General features: G+C 40.3%; 1 protein-coding gene across 7 annotated transcripts in view; it reads right to left on the bottom strand.

Moving 5' to 3' along the window:
* LOC100924545 (mucin-16) overlaps positions 1–22,966 on the bottom strand; it is a 169,033-nt gene that overhangs the window by 93,003 nt on the left and 53,064 nt on the right. For all 7 annotated transcript variants that reach the window (XM_031948281.1, XM_031948282.1, XM_031948279.1 and 4 more), the window contains 13 exons: positions 22,368–22,481; positions 21,283–21,471; positions 18,472–20,898; positions 17,935–18,030; positions 9,355–9,993; positions 6,113–6,237; positions 5,958–6,025; positions 4,884–5,056; positions 4,219–4,254; positions 3,764–3,820; positions 2,521–2,648; positions 2,352–2,419; positions 452–624 (listed from right to left, as the gene is read on the bottom strand). In XM_031948281.1, coding sequence (XP_031804141.1) covers positions 452–624; positions 2,352–2,419; positions 2,521–2,648; positions 3,764–3,820; positions 4,219–4,254; positions 4,884–5,056; positions 5,958–6,025; positions 6,113–6,237; positions 9,355–9,993; positions 17,935–18,030; positions 18,472–20,898; positions 21,283–21,471; positions 22,368–22,481 — 4,293 coding nt within the window. The remainder of the gene's footprint in view (positions 1–451; positions 625–2,351; positions 2,420–2,520; positions 2,649–3,763; positions 3,821–4,218; positions 4,255–4,883; positions 5,057–5,957; positions 6,026–6,112; positions 6,238–9,354; positions 9,994–17,934; positions 18,031–18,471; positions 20,899–21,282; positions 21,472–22,367; positions 22,482–22,966) is intronic.

Raw genomic sequence — 22,966 nt, 5'->3', positions numbered from 1 at the left:
GAGGCTAGTAAAGAAGGGGATCACTAACAGTAAATAGTATAGAGTCAACACCAAGTCTGAACCCCATGATCTCTCCCTCTATCTTTCTTAGTCCTTCCCCACATTTCAAGTCACTGAATTGATGGGAAGATGAGAAATCAGAGAAGCAGATCTGGTCTGTAGAGAGACACGGGTTCTTAACCCTTTTTGTGTCATGTACTCCTTGAGCAGTCTGATAAACCCTATGGATCCCTCCACAAATCACCTCTCAAATGCATAAAACAAAAAAGATCACAGGAGACTCCAATTATATTGAGGTTATCAAATTATTTTTAGACAAGTTCATGAAACCCAGGTTAAAAACTCCTACTCTAGGGAAAGTGTGAATTTGGCAGGTAGGCCATTTCTTGGGAAGGGAGACAATGGGAACCAAGCCAGGGAGGAGGTGCCCATCCAAAGTGGGGCTGCCTACCATTGAGGAAGAGGCTGTCCTTGTCCAGGGTATAAGGACCCAGCCTGGTGATGCCATGGGTCTGTTTGCTCAGTTCCCAGTAAATCTTCTCTCTGTCCAGCACAGGGTTGGTGGGGCTTTCACGATGGATACACACAGCATCCACTCCAGTGGCCTCTCCATCTTTCACGGGTCTGAGGAAAGACATATTGATGGGAAATCTGATGCTTTAGATGAGACAAAGTTAACCCAAGAAGGTACCATTCATTGCTCTCTGAAAACTCCTTCCTTTCTCTAGCTCTAAAAGTATATATGCTCCATGTATTTATGCTGTTCCCTTAGGAAAGTCTGTTGAAATGCCCCAGCTTTGATTTGGAGCAAGCTAAGGGGAAAAGGATTCTTCACTTGTGGGGCAGAAGCAGGCAGCTCCAAAGGTGCATGGGGCTAGTAAACAGTGGAGAGAATTAGTTTCCAAATCACTTTAAAGTTTCCATGGGGCAGTGGTTGGTATACTGCACCTGAAATAAGGGGTACTTGTGTTGTTCTTCCATTATAGTTTAATGGGCAGAGTTGGACTTGGAATTAGGAGGGATCTGAATTCAAATTCATTTCAAACTCTTACTGCCTTGAGCCCTGAGCACTTAATATCTCTTTTTAGCCTCAGTTACCCCCCCCCAATCTTTAAAACAGGGATAACAAGAGTATCTGCCTCACAAGGTGGTTGCTGAGGATCAAAGGGGGGACAACATGTATAGTTATGCAAATTGTAAAACATTATTTGGGATATCCCCAAAGCTTTAATAGCTTAAAACCACTCTAGGACTTTAGGGATGCCCTGCATCAATTCCAGTATTACTTTATATGGGCCTCACTGCAGCCACCCAGAGGTAGGTGCTCTAAATATTATTGTCCTTATTTTAGAGAGGAAATAAGCTTTGAGAGGTAGAAGATTTATCCTAATAGATTTAATAGCTCTTCGTTATTACAAATGGAATTTGAAACTCCTCTGATTCCAAGTCAAAATCTTGTCAGAAAAAAGAAATAGGTTCAAATTTTCCAATCCCCTTGCTTCCTCCATTTATTACTTTGGAGCTTCAGTTCCCTCCTCTTTAAAATGAAAAGGTTGGTCTATATCGGTGGTTCTCAAAGTGTGGGCCACAGAATCCTGGAGGTCTCTCAAACCCTTTCAGGGGGTCTATAAACTCAAAATCAGTTTTGATTTTTAATATAGTAAATATAAATATAACCCATATAAACAAAAAAATTTGGACATATACTCAATAATTTTTAATAGTGCAAAGATACTGGGAACAAAAGTTTGAAAAGTGTTGCACTGGAGTTTCCTTCCAGCTTTGGTCTACACTGCTGATCCCTAGGATACCTATGAGATAAGGACCAAATTGTTGTTGTTCAATCATTTCAGTTCTGTCTGACTCTTCATGGCTCTGTGGACTTCTGTCCATGGGGGTTTTCTTGGAATGGCAAATAGAGTTTAAGTGGCAGCTAGGAAGTTTCTGAGGCTAGATTTGAACTCAATTCTTCCTGGTTCCTAAACGGCACAGTGACAGGCCTGGAGTCAAGAGAACTCATCTTCATGAGTTCAGATCCAGCCTCAAATACTTACTAGCTATGTGCTGTTGGGCAAGCCACTTAATTCTGCCTTAGTTTCCTCATCTATAAAATTGAGGATGATAACAGCATGTATCAGGATTGTTCAAATGAGATCATGCTTTGTAAAAGCACTTAGCGCAGTGCCTGGCACATAGTAGGTGCCATATGAATGTTTATTCTCTTCACCTTCCTTTCCAAGATGGGAATGGATGTATCCCATTAAGCTTGGGAGATAAGAAGGAAGGAGACAGAGGGCCCAACTCAGACAGACCCAGTCTGATCCTGGTCCAGTCTTTCCCAGGGCTCTCACCTCAGTGAGGTCAACTTGCATCCAGAATAGCTAGAGGCAAGGCTGCTGTTCTTGAATAAGGCTCTGAGCTGGAAAAGAAAGAAGGGAGGAAGGGTGTGAGTCAACAAATGCACAGGATAGAGTTGGACCCCCAGCCCTGAGGGGTAGAACATGGTATAGGGAGACTCACTAGGCGCTGTAGGACTTTCTCCATGGAATTGAATTTCTCAGAGTCTGGATGTCCCATGTCTTCTGTATACAGCAGGTTGGTTATGGTGAAGTTCATGGTAAAGGGTTCTAGGCTGGGTTTCCCAGGAGCTATAGAAAAGGAACAAAAATCCTCACATTTGATCTTTGGGGCACACAAGCATCCAGGTGGGGAAGCAGATCTTGGAAACCTGTGGTGGGTTTTTTCCCATTTTATAGATGAGCAAATTGAGGCTCACAGAGACAAACTAACTGAAGTTCCTTGTCCAAGAGCAGGTTTCTTTTGGTTTGTCTTCATTCCTAACTATAGCCAGGGTTCTGATCTTAGTGGTTCTGACCAAAGAGGCAGTTAATTGGCACAGTGCCTAGAGTGCTCAGCCTGGAGTCAGAAAAACCTGAATTCAAATCTGACCTGGGATACTTACTAGCTATGTGGCTCTGGCCAAGGAACTTCTCCATTACCAGCTTCTGTTATCTCATCTGTAAAATGGTGCTAATAATTCCACGCATCTCCCAGAGTTGTGAGGATCAAATGAAATAATTGTAAACTCTTATATAGCACAGTGCCCAGCACATAGGAGGCACCCTATAAATGCTCATTCCCTTCTACTTCCCTTCTCCATGGGCAAGAAGATGTAAAGGAAAGGATTGGAAGCCAAATTTTCCTGGATGCACCCAGATTATCTAGATGATGAATCAAACAATATCAGGCTAAGTACTGAAGAGGTAAATAAATACATTTTCTTTCCTCAGAGAATGTACAGAAGTGACCTCTCTCAGCTAGAAAGAGCCCTTGTGATTATGTGGATCTGGATCTCAGCTCTGCCATTTACTCTCTTATTGGGAAAAATACTAACTCTCAAATCAGGTTCAAATCTCACCTTCGATGCTTTCTACCTATGTGATATGGGCGTGGCTTAACTTTTATGGGTCTCCATTTCTTCATATGTAAATGAGGGACTGAGCTAGGCGGCTCCCTCAGTATCCCTTCCAGCTCCAGATCTAGGATCCAATCACCCTGAGCCAATCATTTTACATCTCTGAACCTCACTTAAGATATCCGTAAATGAATAGCTACACTTAGAGCTGGATTTCTGAGGTTACTTCTAGCTTTAAATATATGATTTAATGAAGGATTTTTGCCTTGCAAACCTCACTCCTCACTCTGCAACTCTGGCTCTCAAGGCTGTGCTCAAAAGGAATCGGAGACACAGAAGGGTCCTTACCTGTGGTGCCAGGGGAAGGTGTTGCAGTCAGAGATGGTATTAGAGAAAATGTGGGAACTGAAACAAAAAGAACAAACTGTGGATGAAAACATCAATGCATGAATATCACACGGAAGGATATAGCCTATGGGATTGGGGTGGGGTTGGGGGCATTCTGCTTGGATCAGTCACAGAATCACATAGTGGGGAGGGTAGACCTCTCCATCAGAGCTCCAGAGGCTGTCTCCATCAGAGCTCCGGAGGCTGTTCATTTTTGCATCCTTCACCCTCCCTCCAGAGCCTTGCATAGGGAAGGGATTCAAGTAAATTGAGATGGAGAGATGGCTTTTCCTGGTATCTTCCTTACTCTTCCATTCCTTCCAGGGAGCAGAGGAAGGAGGAAGGGGGCAAACAAGCCATTCCTTCTGTAATATCTGTGAGACATGAATAGGGGAATGGGGACCTGGGATGCTTACTGCTTGTGGCAGAGACTGATATCCGAGCATTGTAACCTGTGAGGAGAGAGATGGGATTTTAGTTTCAAAAAAATTAGGGATTGCAGTGAAAAAAGGAGAACAGAGGCAAAGGACTAGATAATGAGCATGCTAGAACATTGGAATTCTTGCCAATCTAAGTGGGAAGCTTTCATTGGATGATTTCCCAGCCAGGGGACCTACAGAAGAGCAGCTTCCAAGATCTTCCCTTCTTGCTTTTAAAAATAAACCTTAATTATGCCTTTAGCTCCTCTACCACTATCATTTCTTGATTTAGGCTCAACCACTCCACCCCTGAAATCAAACCTTCTCTTGTAATAAAAAAAGCAGTTAAAACAACACTTCCAATAATACTATGACCACATCTGATAATGTATGCAACATTCTGTCTACACAGTCCCCCCAGCTCTCTGCCAAGAAGAATCCCTTCCCATCTCCACTTCTCACTTCATCTCTAACATGCTATAAGGGATGAGAAAATCATAGACGCAAAAACCACTCTCAAGAAGAAAAAAAATTGAGAGGTCAGAAGGGCTCAAGCCTGGGACTGCCTCTGGCTCTCCATAACCAGTAAAAGAAATCAACTTAAGAAACCATTTTCTCAAAAGGGCAAAAAGACAGGTGAGTTTCTGTAACTGGCTTCTCACCATTGAGGTAGAGACTGTCCTTATCAAGGAAGTAGGGGCCCAGTCTGGTGACTCCATGGGTCTGGTTGCTCAGCTCCCAGTAAAGTTTCTTTCGGTCAAAGGTAGAGTTGTTGGGATCTTGCCATCGAGCACACACAAAATTCATTCCAGTTGCTGCTCCATCATTCATAGGCCTGGAAAAGGATATGTTCATTTTTGATACTGACGATACCAAGAAGGACGTTGAGAAAGCTCAAATTCACTAATCACTAGGTCCATTGGAACTGGGCAGAGCAGCCATAATATTGACTACCACTGGAGAATACTAACTTCCCATTAAAAACTTTTTCTAAATCATAATCTTTGAAACATGAGATTATTGTTCTAGAAAAGTAATGACTGATGTCATCTCTCCTTTTTATTAAGTCTTAATGGTTCCCTATTTATTGCCTCTAGGGTAAAATACAAATTCCTCTGCCAATGGAACCTCTATACACAATATAGCCCCAAATCATCTTTCACATTACTCTTAAAAAACAATACATTCTATCTAAATTAGCTTATTTCCTGTATGTGACATCTCATCTCTCATCTCCTTGGCTTAAGGTATGGGATATTCCCCATACTTAAAATGTTCTCCTTTCTTATTCCCATTTTCATGAAATCCTTAATTCCCTTCAAAATTCAATGCCAATGCCACCTCCCTGAATGAAGATTTTTCTACTTCCTTTGATTGCTATTTCATCCCCTTCTCCCTTTGAAATTACTTTTTTTTTTTCCTTATCTGTATCTGTATGTGTTTTTCTCCTGCCCAGCCCCTGTAGAACATAAAACCTTTTGTTTCATTTTTGTCTTTGTAATCTCAAGAGTGTAGCAGAGTGTCTGACAATTAGTAGCCATTTCTTAATTGCTAGTTGACTTGAACTGAATTGGGGAGGATAGGTATAAAACTGGGTTCTTGAAAATGAAGGAAATGGCACTACAAGAAAAAACAAAAGGATGGTGGAAACACCTTTAAGTCCGAGATGTATCCCTGAGAGCCCAAGGCAGGAAACTCCAATGCCCCCGACTTACCCCTTCAGGGAAGTGTCTTACCTCATCATAATCAGGCCGCACCCAGAATAGAATGACCCAAGGCTGCCATTCCTGAACAAGGAATCAAGCTGGCAAAGGAAGAAGAGTGTGAACAAGTGTGTGATGAATATGAAACAAGAGAACTAAGAAGTGAGGCAATGGGCAAACAACCTCACCAGTTGCTGCAGGACTTTCTCTGTAGCATTAAACTTGCTGGAGCCTGGATATCCCATGTCTGCTGTGTAGAACAGATTGGTAATGGTGAAGTTGAGGGTGAAAGACTCCAGTCTTTTTGCAGTCACTATAAAATAAAAAATAGCAGTCTTTTAATTTTTTTCTTTTATATTTGAACTTTTTCCCATCCTTTTTTATTTTGTTTTCAGTTCCAAATCCTCTCCCTCACTTCACTCTTTTCCCCCATCCACTGAAAATACAATAAATAACATACACATGGTACATATGAAGTCTTATGAGTGGATATATGTGTTGATGATTATTAAGTTCATAGTAAGTAAAATGTATTTTGTCAAAATACTTTCTTACTATGAACTTAATAATCATCAACACGTATCTACTCATCTAGCTATACACTCATCAATTTACCTATATCAGTCTATACATTGAATTAGCTACTTATCCATCCATTCATCCACCTAAATATCAGTTCATATTTATCTGTCTTTATCAACCACCTACACATCTAATCATCTACCTATCTATCTACCTACCTATCTAGCTGTCATATCCATCTATCTAATTTACTTACATCATCAACCTATATTTACCTATCAACTTAAATCTGTCCATCTATCCATCCACTTATCTACCTATTTTCATCCATTTACCTACCTATATCTAATCTATCCATCTATCAACATATATGTGTGTAGTTATGTATGCATATATGTATATATCCATATATGTATTAAATCTATCTGTCCATCTATCTATCCATTTCTTTATTTATCTTCAAAAAGTGTTGTCGTAGGGAGGACAAAGAACTCATCTTTGGTCAGGGAGCCACCTAGTGCCTAGTGTCCCTTTGGCAAGCCTTCTAAAGCCTTCTCAAGGCCCTCTAAGACTATAAGTAGAAAAGGTGCTGATGTGTTGGTAGAGGGAGCTTTCTTATTCAGGAGTTCTCAGAATTGATGATAACCTCCAGGATGTAATCCATAATCTTCTATTTGGTTTATAAAAATCTCCCCTCTCCCATAGCCTCTTACCCTTCCAGTTTTCTTACACATTATTCATCTTCAGGTACTCTATAATGACAATGACTTCCTTGCTATTCCTCAAATAAGAAACTCTTCTACCTCTTAGCTCTGTGCATCTTCACTTATTGGTCCCACACCTGAAATTCTGTCCCCCCTTATTTGCATTTTGGGGGTCTTTGAATTTCTTTAAATCCCAGGAAACCCCACCTTCCATAGGAAATTTTTTCTTATCTCCTTAATGCTAGTGTCATCTTCCCCTCTATTGATTAATTCTGTATAAAGATTATTTATACCTAATTGTTAGCTTTTTGTCTCCTCTATTAGAGTGTGAGTTTTTGTCTCCTCTATTAGAGTGTGAGTTTCCTAAGGGCATGGGCTATTTTTACTTGTTTTTGTATCACTGGTGTTTAGCATTATGTCTGGCAGACTAGATATTTAATAAATGCTTATTGATAGACTAGCCAACACCAACACACCAGACATAGACGATATATAAACTATATACTCATATATAGATATATGGCATCCCCAAAATTTTAGTACAGTTTTAGGATACCCCCAATCCTCTACTTCCCCTCTGTCTCTAAACACAGACACACACACACAGACACACACACACACACACACACACACACACACACATACACACACACACACACACACACACACACACACACACTGTCCCAAAAGTAGTCTTGGTATAATTTACTTTAAAACTAAACTAAGATTTTTAGGGGTAGTAGCCAAAAAATTCTATTTTTTGTTCCCTTCTACATCTTTTTTGTTTTTAAAATCAATTTGTGACCTTGAAATTCTAGCAAGAAGTGGGAGGTATATTTCCAAATTAGTCTTTCTTCAATAGTGCATATCTAACTTGTACAGTAAAAATAAGACCTTCGATTGTTCCCATTACAATCTCAATAAGGATGCTTCCTTCTCTGTTTGCCAATTAAAAAGGATGTCTTGAGCAAGTAGGTATTTATTTTCCAAGTAGAGCCTAGATTCTAGACTGGGAAGAACCTTAAAAACCACCATTCCAGTGCCCTCATTTGATCTAAGACCCAGAGAGAGAAGGGCTCTTGCCCAAAGTCAGAGAGGTTAACAGAGCTGGATTTGAATTCAAGTCCCCTGATTCTAATCCACTGCTCTTTCTCTTATATATGTGCACCTCTTCCAATTCTGACATTGCTTTGCAATTGATTTCAGGCCCATCCTTTAGCCAAAATTTTCACCTACATAGAACTTTCTTTCCCTGCACTATCTCTGATTGAAGGGTGTTCAACATGGTCCAAAAAGAATTTTAAACTTAAAGTTAGAAGAATTAGGTGAGATGCCTGGCTCTAATATGCTGTTTAACTCCAGATGGGTCTCTTAATTATGCAGTGCTGCGTATTCAGTGCTGCATAAGTTCCAGATAATTAGCTGGTCTTGGGCAGTAAGGGGGTACCAGTGGGTAGAATTTTGTGCCTGAATTCAAATCCAACTTCAGACACGCTGGCTGTATGATCTTGGGTAAGTCACTTAATCCCTGTCTGCCTCAGTTTCCTTATCTATAAAATTGGGATAATAATAACACCTATCTCCTAGAGTTTTTGTAAGATTTAAAACAAGAGAATAATTGCAAAATGCTTAGCAAAATGCCTTGCACTAACAGGCAGTATATGTGTTTAGTTAGCTATTATTGATCTGCCCAGTAGAAATATAAATAGATTGACAAGAACTCTGGGCCTGCATATGCCCTCAACTCTATCAAAAAAGTGCCTAAAGTTATGTTCATGACTTCCAAATGGATTATTACTCAAACCCCCAATGACTTATCTGCCATCTCCCTAAGCTCCATACTTATTCATCTGACTTTCCTGATCCAGTGTTCACTACTTCCAAATGGATTTACTCAACCCCCCAAACAATGACTTATCCATTGTCTTCCCAAGCTCTATGCTTATTCATCTGACTTTCCTAATCCAAACTCTCTGGATATGTAGAAAATAGCAGGACTAGGATTTGAACACCTAGCTCCTCTAAATTCAAATATGGTCCTTTTACCATTGCAACACAAATTCTTTATGAGTTATTAGGGAATAGTGATACTGGGCATGTCACACTTAAGAGACTACAGCTATGATGACTGCTTCCTTCCTGTAGTCTCCTAGAATAAAACCCAAGTTCCCAGGAAGAGATAATGAATAAAAACCTGTTCTTACCAGTTTCAGGGATTATGGCCATGGTGGTCCAGGTTGACATCTCGGGAGTGGTGATGAGAGAGGGAATTGAGCTGGTTGGCAATTCCCTTGTGGACAGAACTACAGTCTCGGATCCTCTACTGATGTCCATTGCGGCTGTGGACTCAATCAGGGCAGCCTCTTTCCTTGTAGTTACCAAGGCTATGGTCTCTGAAGCCAGCGTCTCCAATGAGGCAGTTGAGCTTGTCTCTTCCCTACTGCGGCCGGAAGGAGTTGTGTCCAAAGAGCTTGTGGACCATGCTGGTGGCATATTGCTCCAGGTGAAAGGCTTGGTTAGTGCTGTGGATGAAGAGACAGTTATGGGGCTCCCTTCTTCTGTCGTGGTCCCAGGTGGGGTGGAGGCCTCCGTAATGATAGTTTCAGATGCACTTATCGCCACACCAGGCCAAGAAGTTGATGCTACCATGGTTTCTGGTAAGCCAGAAGAAGCAGGTGGAGTAGCTTTTATCAAGTCCACACTACCATGGGCAGTGGTTTGGGTTGTTGTTTCCAAAACCGAATGTGTTCCTACTGCAGGACTAAAAGTGGTAGCAATCATGGTCCCTGACTGACCAGCTGTTGTCATTATTTTTCCTTTGCTTTCTTCACTGGACCCTGTAACTAGAAGAGTGGATGGTGAAGTTAAAGCATAATTTGGACTATGAGTCATTTCCCACTAATCTGGCAATGAAAGATTTTGTCTTTGCCTCTTATATCTTAGGAATTAGGAAGGGATGGTTCTCATTTACTGTTAACTGAGATACCCTTCCAAGCATGAAATTTGTTTTGCTTGTGACTTCTCTCCCAAATTATACCCTGCCCTTTTATCCTTTTGTTGTTGTTGTTAAGGCAATTGGGGGGTTAAGTGATTTGCCCAGGGTCACATAGCTTGGAAGTATTAAGTATATCAGGCCAGATTTGAACTCTGGTCCTCCTGACTGCAGGGCTGGTACTTTATCCACTGTGCCACCTAGCTGCCCCCCTTTTATCCCTTTTAAATTTATCTGTCCTCTTTTTCTGTTCCACCTGTTTCCCTGCTGAGTTTAATGCTCTTCCACATTTTTACTTTGTGTATAGGGGTAACAGGATAGAGATATGCACACTCAATCCTCCTTTTTTTGGTTCAAATAAAAGTGAGGTTCATATGACGTCTGCTTCCATATTTTTATGCTTTTCTTCTTAGAATATTACAATTAAGAGAACTAATAAGTCCTTTTTGCTTCTTCCTTATTTCATTACCAACACATTCCTTTTCCTCTCCCTTTTCTTTTGTAACAAGCAATTGAAAGGGGCTAAACAAATATAAAGTGATTACATTCTCATGGGACGGAGAAGAACCCTTCAGGATCCTAATTTCTTCATGGTTCAAATAAGAAGTTAAATATAAATATATGCAAAATAAATACAAGGTAACTGGCTATAGCATTCAAAGCCCTACCCAATCCAATTCAATTTAACAAGCATTTATTAAGTATCTACTTTTTGTGCAAGATATAGTGCTAAATGCCAGAAGGCCTAGATCTAACCAACTTTAATTTATATGACTCTTTCATATAGACTCTGCCAATTGGATTTCCCTTCAACCTTCACGCCTAGCCAGAGTTTTTCTCTGTCTGTGTCTTTGTTCATATTATTTCCTCTATATGGAATGTCTCTCTTCTATCCCTCCCTACCTCTACACTCCAATGCAATATGATTAAATCCAACCATCTTTTCAAAGCTTAATTGTAGCGACACTTTCTCTGGGAAGTCATTTCTGATTTTTCTCAACAATTTTCTATTGTCTCTAGGACAAAGTGATTTCTATCAAACATTCAAAGAATAGTCAATCCCAATATTACATAAGTTATTTTCAAAAATAGAAAAGAATTATTATTATTATATAGTCTTTATAATTATTATTATGTAGTCTTTATGTCAAAACCAGGGAAAGACAAAGCAGAGAAAGAAGACTATAGACCTCTATCCCTAATCAATATGGATGCAATTACATACAAGAAATTAAAGTAACATATTTAAAAGATTATACACTGTCACTGGCTTGTTATTATGCCAAGAATAGATGGATGGTTTAATATTAGGAAAATTATAAATATAATGTACCATATTAATTTTTAAATGAAATACATAGTTATAATAATATATGCAGAAAACACCTTGGCAAATAATAGCACTCATTTCTGTTTTTAAAAACATTTAAAAGTATAATAATAAATAACCCTTTATCTAATATGGTAAATAGTATCTAGCTAAGATCAATAGCCAGCATTTATATATTAGAGAAATTCTAAAGATCCCTTCAATAAAATCAGGCATAAAAAGACATCAATTATCCCCATTATTGTTTGATATAATCCTAGAAATGCTATCTGTAAGCAATAAGAAAAAAGAAATTGAAAGAATAAACATAGGCAAAAAGGGAAGAAAATTATTGCTTTTTGAAGATGATATGATGGCCTATTTCAAAGAACTCTGGAGATTCTGGGAAATAGCAGTAGCATTATATATAATTTATATTATGTGTGTATATGTATGTATGTATTAACTGAAGCAATTATCTTCGACTAAGTAGGATATAAAACAAACCCACAATCAACCATCATCTTCTCTGTATATTATCAACAAAAATAAGCAAGAATAGCTAGTAAAAGAAAATCCATTCAAAATAACTATAGAATTATAAAATATTTGGAAATTAATTTACTATGCACAAGTATTATATAAATTAAGTAGAGTCAAGATAATGGATTAGCCAGTCAGTTGGCTGAACTCTCCTAATAATGCCCTTCAAATAACTTTAAAATAATACCTCAAATCAAATTTTGGAGTGGCAGAGCCACAAAAAATCAGAGTGGGACATATTTCTAGTCTAAAAAACATAAAAAGTTGACAGAAGTTTATGACATCAGATTAGAGAGCTCTCTAGAACCCACCACAGCCAGGGGCAACAACAGTAGGTCACAGCAGTAGCAGCCTAAGATCTCTTAGTCCATAGGTAGTAAAGGAGGCAGACAACTAATCAGAAAGATAGTATGGGAACCCTTTGCGGATATATTAGGTAGAGCTGACACTGATTGGTAATTTTATTGCTCATGTGCAGTTCTGGGTCACAATTCCAGGGTGGAAAGAAGCACTGGCAATCAATCACAAGAGAGCACTGGTCAGAGTTTTAAAGCAAAAAGGAGTATGAGTACTTGAGACTGCAGGGAAACCGGGGCCCTCCTAGGATAAAAACCAGAGCACAAACCAGGAGAACAAAGACCATATTTCTTTCAGCATCATATAACCTTGGAAGCACCAACAATTTTTCAGACTCCCAAACTAAAAACAGCGACGCAAAAAAATCCTGAAGCTTGAACAGTACCCTCCCACTCCTAGATAAACAGTACAACTTTAACATAAAATTCAAAAGTCAAGAAATGAGCTAGAAAACTGAGAAAACAACATCAAAAGAATGTGACCATAAAAAGCTACTATGGTGACAGCAAATACCAAGACATAAACCAGAAGAAAACAATATGAATATGAAAAAAAATTTTAAGAAAATGCTAATTGGACCCCAATCCAACAAGAATTCCTAAGAGAGTTAAAGAAAGTGATGAGTGGTAAAGGAAAAATTGGAAAAAGAAATGAGAGTGAAGAAAGAAAATTACGAAAAGAGAATTAACAGCTCGGTAAAAGGAGGTACCAAAAATACTGAAGAAAATAATGCTTTAAAAACAGAAATGGCCAAATTGTAAAAGAAGCACAAAAATTCACTGAAGGGAACTCTTTAGGAAACAGAACTAACCAAATGGGAAAATAGCTGCAAAATTTCACTGAAGAAAATAACTCCTTAAATTAAACAAGTGGAAATTAATGACTCCAGTAGACATCAAGAAAAAATAAAACAAAATAAAAAGAACACAAAACGTGGAAGAAAATGTGAAATATTTCACCAGAAAAACAATTGGCCTGGAAATAGATTGAGGAGAGAAAATTTGAGAATTCTTGGACTACCTGAAATCCCTGATCAAAGAAAGAATCTAGACATCATGTTTCAAGAAATTTTAGACCAACAACTGACACCATATAGTTGTTAGCTAAATAAGACAGGAAATACCTTTCTGTAACTATATATAGAAGCCTTCTTGATCAAGGCATAGGGAGGATCACAGAACATAAGGCTAGACAATTTTGATTGCATAAAATTTTAAACAATTTACACAACAATAATACAGCTGAAATTAGAAGGGAAACAGTTAATTAGGAAAATCTCTGAAGCAAGTTTCTCTGATCAAAGGTCTGATGTCTAAGAGATATAGGAAACTGAAAGAATGAGAGCCACTTCCCCAATAAGTAAATTGTTGGGTATATGAACACACAGTTCTCAAAAGAAGAAAATCTATCAACAATTATTTGAAAAATGCTTCAAACCATTGAGAAAAAAGAAAAAGACAAACTAAGAAAAATCTGAGTTTCTATCTCACATTTCTAAGATTGGCAAAGATGATCAAAAAGGATGATGGCAGTTGTTGGAGTGGTACAGGAAAATGGGAAAACTAATGCATTCTTTGTAAGAATTTCAAAATGGTCTAGTCATTCAGGAAAGCAAATTGGAACAACAACAAAAATTATTAAATTGTGTATACCTTTTAATCTAGCAATATCCCCATCTCAAAATATAAAAGAGGGCAAAAACATATCTACACAAAAAATATTCATAGGAAAGAACTGGCAACTAAAATGATGCCCAGTAATAAAGGGATGTCAGGACAAATTATTGTGTATGAATATAATGTTTAATTAGAAGCTCTTGACAAGCATGTTATAAAGGGGATTTTTTTTGGTCATTTCTCTTAAACTAGATGGCCACCCCAAAGGTCTTTTCAAACTCTAAAGTTTTTTTATTATGTAATTCTGTGAAAAGAAAAGCCAGTTTGGGTCTGAAGCCTGGAGGATGAGTGTTACCTTCCCCCAGGTAGACTCAAAGAGTAGTGGGGATAGTTATGTGGAAAATGTCCAGAGTAGGCTTACAAAAAAGACCAGTTTCAAGCAAAGGAGAAATTAGCCTTAAAACAGCCTATTGTATTTATAGCATACTTGGATAAATAATGAAGAGATAGGACAAAACCTTCCAGAATTAGAGTACTAGAATCAAAGCACAGCTTATGAGACGTGTGTAAGGCTGAAAGGTATATCTTTGAGGTCATTATAATAAGAGAGCTTCATGGACTCTTAACAGAGTTACTTCTTAAGAGATACATTCCAATTTCCCCCAACTCACTTTCCTTTCTAACACCATACAGGATTCACCTTTTCCCTGACATGTATTTTCAAGAACTAAGGAGCCATGGCAGATATTATGTACCTCTCTGATGTTCTGTGGTATCCATAATGATTTAATAGATATTTTTCCTGCACCTCTCCCTGAGGACTCATTCTTTTCCAAAGTTCATCGTCTGGGTCAAGGAGATCATCTGAGCCCCTAGTGGCTTGTGGAGAAGAAATGGGCTAAAAAAGTCTAATGTTTAGTTAGTGTTCTCCTGACATCTGAGTCAGGGACACAAAATAGGATAAAGCAAATGACCTGGGGTAGACTGACTTGGGGGCGGGGGGGCGGGGGGGAATAGCTATCTGGATATCTTAGCCTGGAAAAGAAAAAACAGGATAGCTTGGTTCCAGAAGTAGAAAATCTGTCATGCAGGAGAATAATTCAACTCGTCCTATTTAGTTCCAGAGGACAAAATTGGGAGCAGTTGGTAGAAATTGAAAAGAGGCCGATTTAAGTTTGATTTGGGGGGAAATGTTCTAATTAGCATTATCCCAGTGTGCAATGGGAAGTTTCAGAAAGTGTTCATACAAAATTTGGTGTCCTTTTTCAGATGTCAGTTGAATTAGAAAATTTTGTAGTTCAAATTATGTGAATGTAAGATCATAGATTTAAAGTTGAAGGGGAGCCTAGGGGTCATTTATCCCAAACCCTTTAATTTACATATGAGGAAATGAACTTAGTTCAGAGCAAGGTCAATTAACTTGTCCAACTATTTCATAGGTAGATAGTAGGAGAAGTGGGACATCTGAATTGGCAGACCCATCTAATGTCTATAACTCCCTTTTCAGAATTCTCTTCTTCTCAATCTATAAAGATGAATCCAAGGATAGATGTACATTCCATTCAGGAAAGCAGCCATACCATCATGACATTTGCCTTGCTGTTGCCACATTTCTCTTCATTGGACTGGCCAGCTAGGAATGATGTCTCTGGTTCCTGGGGCAATTATTGAGCACAACTTTGTTTTTTCTGTTCTGGGGCTAAACTGTCTTGATAGGTCAGTGAGTGCAAATTCACCCAAGCCATTATATTTAGCTTGCCTTATCCCTTCCAGTCATCTGCCTGGGTTTGACATCTGCCTTATCACTATAGATAACATAGCCTCTCTCTCCTTATCTTATGTATGCCCTAGACACACATAAAATGTGTATTTTTCCTTGTTTTTATAAGTGTCAAGATCCCTATGCTACAACCATCTTTTTGCTTTTCTCTTTTTACTCTTAGAAGATACCCTGGATTCCAGAGCTAAGACCCAGCAAGTAAACTGTGTTCTGAGCTTAGTATAAAAACAATCCTTTGTGGCTCCTTCTCTGAATGATATCAGCCACAGAAAAATTCCAGAATTGTTACATACCAGAATCAGATAATTTCTGAGCTTGGACAAGAGCTTGGACAAGCATCTGCAGAGTGCCCTATGGTTCCAGTTATGAAATTTTGCCATGAATGATTCTTGCCTCATTGTTGCTATTACCCTTCACTGTCAGCACTACAGCTCACTGTGTAGCCACTAGTATAAGTATTGAGATTTGCCCACACTAAAGCGGGCCTCTTACTCAGGGTGGGGGGTAAGGATTTCCCTACTCCAAATGAATAAAGATTTTGCTTATATGATTAGCTACTTGGTTTTATTTTGTTTTATTTTTAGAGTTAACTGTGGCTTGATAACTGTGGGAGCTCTTTGGTTTGAGTTTTGCTTTTTTTGGTTTGATTTTTTTGTTTGTTTTTTGGCTCTTTGGTTATTTGATTAGGGCTGACATAAACAAGGCAATTTATTAATGAAGTTGATTTGTATTCAAAATAATTAATCAGCTCAATTGCTTTTGGAAAAAACATATGTTCAAGTGTATCCTATGGACTATTCCCCAAACCAAAAATCTGCTTCCTGAGCACTACTCCCTTCTATATGTTGCCTCTATTAAAATGTAAATTCCTTGAGGCTAATGAATGTTTTACTTTTGTATTTGTGTTCCCAACATTTAACAAAGTGTCTGGCATATAATAAGCATTTCACTTATTAATTCATTTATGTGTGTTCACAGTCCGTAAAAATGCCTCCAATTTTTAGTTGACATTTATATAGTGCATTAAATGTTTGCAAAGTGCTTTACAAATATTTTCTTATTTGAATCTTAAAACCACCATGGGAGGTAGGTGGTGCTATTGTTACTATTCTGATTTTTACAAATAAGGAAAGTGAGGCATTCGAAGGCTAAGTGACTTGCTTAGTGTCACAGCTCAGAAGTATATGAAACCATATTTGAACTCAGGTCATCCTTACTTCAGGACCAGACTCTTATCACTTTCTGGTCTGGACTGTCTTCTCTATTCTTTAATCATCCCTCCTCATGTTGCCTCTTAGCCATGACCTTTCTACCTGCATTTTCTATAAAAACAATATCCCTATATCCTCACTATATATAGAATTTTCCATTCCATCTAGAAATTCTTCCTGTTTGCTAACTGTGTTCGAAGAGGTAGTAAATCAAACAGGCTGGGTAGTCTCCTCCAATTCTCAAAAACATTTGAGCTATTTTAAAATTTGAGCAGAATAAGTAGCACTGGCTCTAAAGCAGTCTAAAGCATGATCCAGTAGTCTTATCAAGTGTTTGCAGTAAAGAGGGGTCAAACCACAAGAGAATCCTTTCCCAAGATTATGAACATCCACCCACGAACTGTTTTTGCCAGAAGACCATGGTGTTCTAGTTGTATCCCTTTCCTTTCCTTCTCCCAAACCCTTTCTGGAAGTGTCAACCCAAGCCCCAAGATAAGGTAGTCAGTATACTCTTCTCGGTTGGCTCCAGTGTGAATGACCAGTGGACCCTCTTACTATCTATCTGTCTTTGCCTCCTCCTGCCTTTGCAGTTTCCAATTAAGCCACCATGTCAATTTTCCTTAAATATGCCCAATACATGATTTATTGATTTCAGCACTCAATGTTTCCTATACCTCTTTCTCCTCCAAGATCCTTCAAGTCTTAACTGTAAATTCCAAAGAGATAGAAAATAAGGTCCCAGAAATGTTGAACAATAAGGGAAAGACAAAGAAATTAGTGTTCTGAGTATAGAAATATGTTTAGAAGAATCGTACACATTTAACCTATATTGGATTGCTTGAGGAGGGAGAGGGGAGAAAAGAGAGGAGAAAATTTTGGAACCAAAATTTTGCAAAGATAAATGTTGAAAACTATCTTTGCATGTATTTGGAAAAATAAAATACTATTTAAAAAAAGAAATCAGTCTTCTACTTACCTGGGGAGCTAACAGCGGACACAGTCAGTATTTCACTGTCTCCTGGTGCTTCATGGTTTGGAACATAGGAAATGGGAATCACACCATCATCACTATCTGCAGGAAAGAATGATGGGAGAGCCTAAGGCTCAGTTATACTCACGGGGCATGTTGTCCCTTTATGTACTTAACTTCAAAATCCAAAATGAGTGCATATCCTCACACTGGCTCCAGGAAAATCCCCCTCCAAAGGCTTTACTCACCACTAGATAATATACCATAGAAGTGAAACCCAATAGTGAATCATCCCCAAAAGAAGACTGACTGAAGCACAAAGGCCACTAGGCCTGTAGATGGAAGGAGGAGGAAAAAGGAACTCTGCAGATTTTCCTGAATTCCAAAAACTAAAGTATCCTCTAAGAGGATAAGGCCAAAGGAAGGGCACTCCTGCTTTTCTGCCCATAGTTCTCACCTCCCTGAGCAGACCCCAACCCATATCTTCCAGGGCCACATCAAAGTCACCTCTAAATGGGGAGTGTTACTTAGAAGTCTGCTTACTTGTGAACAAGGTGGAGCTAGCTGGTACAGGGGCAGACACAGACGCTGTCCCTGCCCTGGCACTGCTGCCCTCAGAGGCTGTGGACGCTTGGGTGGGAGATGTTGATGTCCAGACTACCTCTGTTCTGGCTGGAGGTGAGCTGACATCTAAAGTTGGTGTTTCCATAGAGATCTTCTTAGGTACAGTCTTTAAGCTAGTTGTCCTTGAGACCTCTGAAGAGGGAGTAGAACTAGAGGGGATTGTTGGAATGGTGAAAACAGGAGACAGGTTTGAGCTTTGACTTGGAGACTCAGGGGCTTGACTGTAGGTCCATTCTCTTGTGGATGGAATCAAGGAGGATCCCCCCAAGGTAGTGTCAGCCATACTGGGGGAACTTGTTGCGACCTGTGCTGAGGGACTGACTGCCCAGGAAACTGACTTTGACTTTGACGCCCTTTCCGTATCTATTTTGGAAGTAGTGATCTTTGATAATGGGACAATCAAAGTCACACCAGAGCTGGTCTGGACTACTGGGGCAGTGCTGGCTTCCAGAGTGGATGTACTTAAACTCTCAGAAGACCTTTGGGTGCCTATCTCTGGTGCTGATACAGTGACTTCAGGTAGCTTTGTGGGAACAGAGGCATCGGAGCCTCCCAGTGATTTCTCAGTTGACAGAGTGGATAGTGCTTCGTCACTGCTTGTTGCCCTCTTAGGACTAGTGATATGTGTCCTAGGGCTTTCTGAGGAGGGGGACGAGGTGAGGAAAGTCCTGCTGGCTTCTGTGCCTAAGGTGGTGTCCATGGAAGCCTGGGTATCTTCTCTTCCCAGGTTCGGAATAGAAGCTGTTATGGTGCCTGCTCCAGAGACCTCACTTGTAGTAGGAGACAATGGGGAGCCCGTGTCACTCTCCTGTGGAACTTTGGTGATGGTTAATGGACTTTGAGTCTCGGATAGTTCAGCTTTGGTCACAGTAGACAGGCCTGAACCTGATCCAACATCAGGATGGGTCACTGTGGTCACCAATGATCCCCTTGAGCTGGTCTCTCTGGAACTCAGTGTCTTAGAACTTGCTTGCATTTCTCCTGTGCTGGTACTAGCAGGATGGACTGAGCTTACTTCAGCTCCCATGCTAAGCCCTGGATGAGTCATAGAGCTGTATTTGGTTGTCTTGGTTGTGATAGAACTAACCGTGTCCTCTGTAGCTAGAGTAGCCAGTGAGAGACCTGGAGTCATTTCTAAGTCTTTTTGTGGGACTCCATGAGTCATGGCCCCCAAGTGAATTGAATCAGTAGGGGCACTCAATTTGCTTTGTACACTGTCAACAGTGGTAGCTGAGGATATGGAAGATGGAGGTAAAGTGGCTGCCAGTGGGACATCACTGCTGCTCTCTGCCACTCTACTTGGGAACTCAGGAATGAGAAAGCTGACAGAGGAAAGAGGGACTACTTCTGTGACCTTGCTGCCGGGGACAGGAGTCATGACTTCAGTCCCGGGAGCATCTGAGCTCTTGTCCTCAGCCCCTAATATGGTTGCAGAAGGTGAAGGAGAGCTTGTCTTTGGCTGTACAGGAATGGTATCTGCACCAGTGATAATGAGAGCTGTGGCTTCTATGGAGGTCGAGGGCTGTGGGGTGCCTGTGCTTGCTCTAGTCAGAATCCCAGAGATGCTGGTGAGAGAAGCAGCAGGTGCTGGTGTGGACATCACCAAGGATGAAACTGTTTCTTCAGGCCTGGTCTCTGAAGTACCTGGGGTGTGGGGTGTAGTGGTATAGACAACCGGTTCTGGGCTAGACCCTCCCACAGGACTTGACATGAGGTTAGCTGTACTCTCAGCAGGATGAAATTTCCCTGGGCTGAGTGTGCTGGTGTCTGAGGCTCCAGTGCTGTCTGGTCTGCTGGTCTCCCGCACTGGGGTGCTGGTAGAAGCCACACTACTCTCTAAGTTTCCACTGTCTGTGGTGTTGAATTCAGGCACTGATACCACAGAGGCACCTCCAACAGAGAGAGTGCCCTCCTCAGGTGGTGTGGGCCCTGTAGGCCCTGGGGTAGGAGAATTATCTGGGTTTGTCTGGGCTCCAGATATGGCCATGCTTGTCATGCTCCCCAAATAGGATGAGGGGACAGTTCTGGAGTAACTGCTTCCTTCAGTTAGACTGGGCAGAGAAACGGTGGCGGCTCTATCAGGCCACAGAGTTACTCCTGGGCTTGAGGAATGCATGTGTTCTCTGTGGATGCTCCCGGGGGCATCTGTGTTCTCTGGGAAGGCGCCGGACACAGTTTGACCTTCTGTTGCTCCTTCTGTAGACACCAAGAAAGCACTAGGGTCCCCTCCAGGAGATGTTGGAATGATACTGGGAGCAGGGGAGGGTCGAGCAGCTGAGCCTGGCTCTGTTCCTGTCTGAGCATCCCGCTTCTCCGGGGTGGTTTGGTTCACATGCATTTCTGTAGCTGTAAGAGTCGAGGACAGAGGCAAAGTGGGACTGATTTCAGTCCTTGTGGCTGAAACAGTGGTATAGAAAGAATCAACTGGAATGGACCATGAAGTCAAGTAGGTGCCAGGACATTCCCTATGACCTGTTTCTGTTACAGTTATGTCTACAGGGAATGCATAAGAAATTTTCCCACCTGAGCTGGCTTTTGAGGGAGCAATGGACTCTAAGCTAATGGTGGTTTCTACTGGAGTCAGGGAAAGTGGGATATTAGCAGTGCCCATGGTGCCTTCACAAGATGTGTCAGGTGGAACTGAGACTTCTGGGGGAGAGGATATAGTTCTGCTATGTGTCTCAAAGCTAAAGTCATCAGGGAGAAGGGAGGGATGCATTAATACTATACCTGAAGTTGTCTCCATGGTGAGTATCTCTGATGCAGTGCCTGAAACGGAATCTCTCACAGGGGAGCCAGTCATGGGAGTGCTGGTGGGCTCTGATGATTCCCCTGTCATGTTAGCTAGAGCCGTGGTCCTTCCTGCCACTGTGCTCCTAGCAGAGAATCCTGTGACCAAAGTACTTGGTTGGGATATACCTAAGAGTTGATAAGGAGTTAGGTCATTATGACAGAGATTCACACTATTCTCAACAAGACTTCTGTACCGGGGATATCACCCAACCTCACTATTCAAATTCCTTGACTCCAAATTCAAATGGTATAAGGATTGGAGATCAGAGAGACTGCCTGATGGATACTAGTCCTGGTATCAAACTAGCAGTTTCTTTTCTTATTATTATTATACCTTTTTATTTACAAGATATATGCATGGGTAATTTTTTAGCATTGATAATTGCAAAACCTTTTTTCCAATTTTCCCCTCCTTCTCCCTACCCCCTCCCCTAGATGGCAGGTAGGCAAATACATGTTAAATATGTTAAAGTATATGTTAAATACAATATACATATACATGTCCATACAGTTATTTTCAAACTAGCAGTTTCTGCTAATATAGACAATAGATTTTTTTTAATTTACCATCTCCATCTAGTTTTACTGGGGGCCCAGGCTATTTATGACCATATATTAATTAATATAATCTTACAACTAAAACAATACAGCTGATAGGGGCTGGAAAAAATGGCAAAATGAGCAAGTTTTTTTTTTCTCATCCTCAGTTGAGGATCCACAGAGGAGTTAAATTTAGGATTAAGTAGAATATACATGTGGCTAATACTCTGATCATGTCAGAGTATGTAATAATAAAGATTGTGTTTTCTTTCATATGCAAAATCCCTAACGGTTTCTCCAGAGCCTCCAGAGTCTGAGAGAAAGCAATAGAAACAGCTCCACAGAGTCTGATGACAAATTCTCTTCTGAGGTCTTTTTCAAATTGTGAAGAAAATTCCATCTATCATCTACAAGGGGCAAGAAAGAAGGAACTAAGAATGATGAACCCCAGAAGAGAAGACAGAAATGAGGCTTCTGCTTACTTGTGGGACTGCTTGTAGACAAAGTCCCTGGGGAGGCACTTGTCAGTGCTGCAGTGCCTCTTGCAGCTCCTTGGCCTGGGATGCGTGTAGCTGCTGCCACACTAACCTCACCACCTGTAAGAACGAATGAGGGATTTAATTGTGGGGTGATTGAGCAAATTGTGGTATATGATGGGTGGGGCAGTGGATAGAGCACTGAACTTGGAATCAGGAAGATTCCTCTGAATGAGCTCAAATATGACCTCAGATACAACTGTGTAATCCTGGGCAAATCAATTTATCCTCCCTGCTTCAGTTGCTCATCTGTGAAATGAGCTGGAGAGGGAAATAGCAATCACTCTTTGCCCCAAAAAATCCCTAATGTGGTCATGAAGGGTGAGACATCACTGGAAAAGGACTCAATGAACATCACTATTGTGCTGTTAAAAAATGATGAACACAACGGTTTCAGAAATATCTGGGTAGATTTATAAGAACTGATGCAAAGTGAAGTGAGTAGAAACAAGAGAACACTGTAGACAGGAACAGCAATATGAAATGATCAACTGTGAAAGATCAATAATTACTCTGATCAATGCAACCTAAGATAATTGCAAAGT

Source organism: Sarcophilus harrisii, chromosome 1 (genome assembly GCF_902635505.1).
Source record: "Sarcophilus harrisii chromosome 1, mSarHar1.11, whole genome shotgun sequence".
Taxonomy (NCBI): Eukaryota; Metazoa; Chordata; class Mammalia; order Dasyuromorphia; family Dasyuridae; genus Sarcophilus; species Sarcophilus harrisii.
This window is presented reverse-complemented; position numbering and strand designations above follow the sequence as displayed.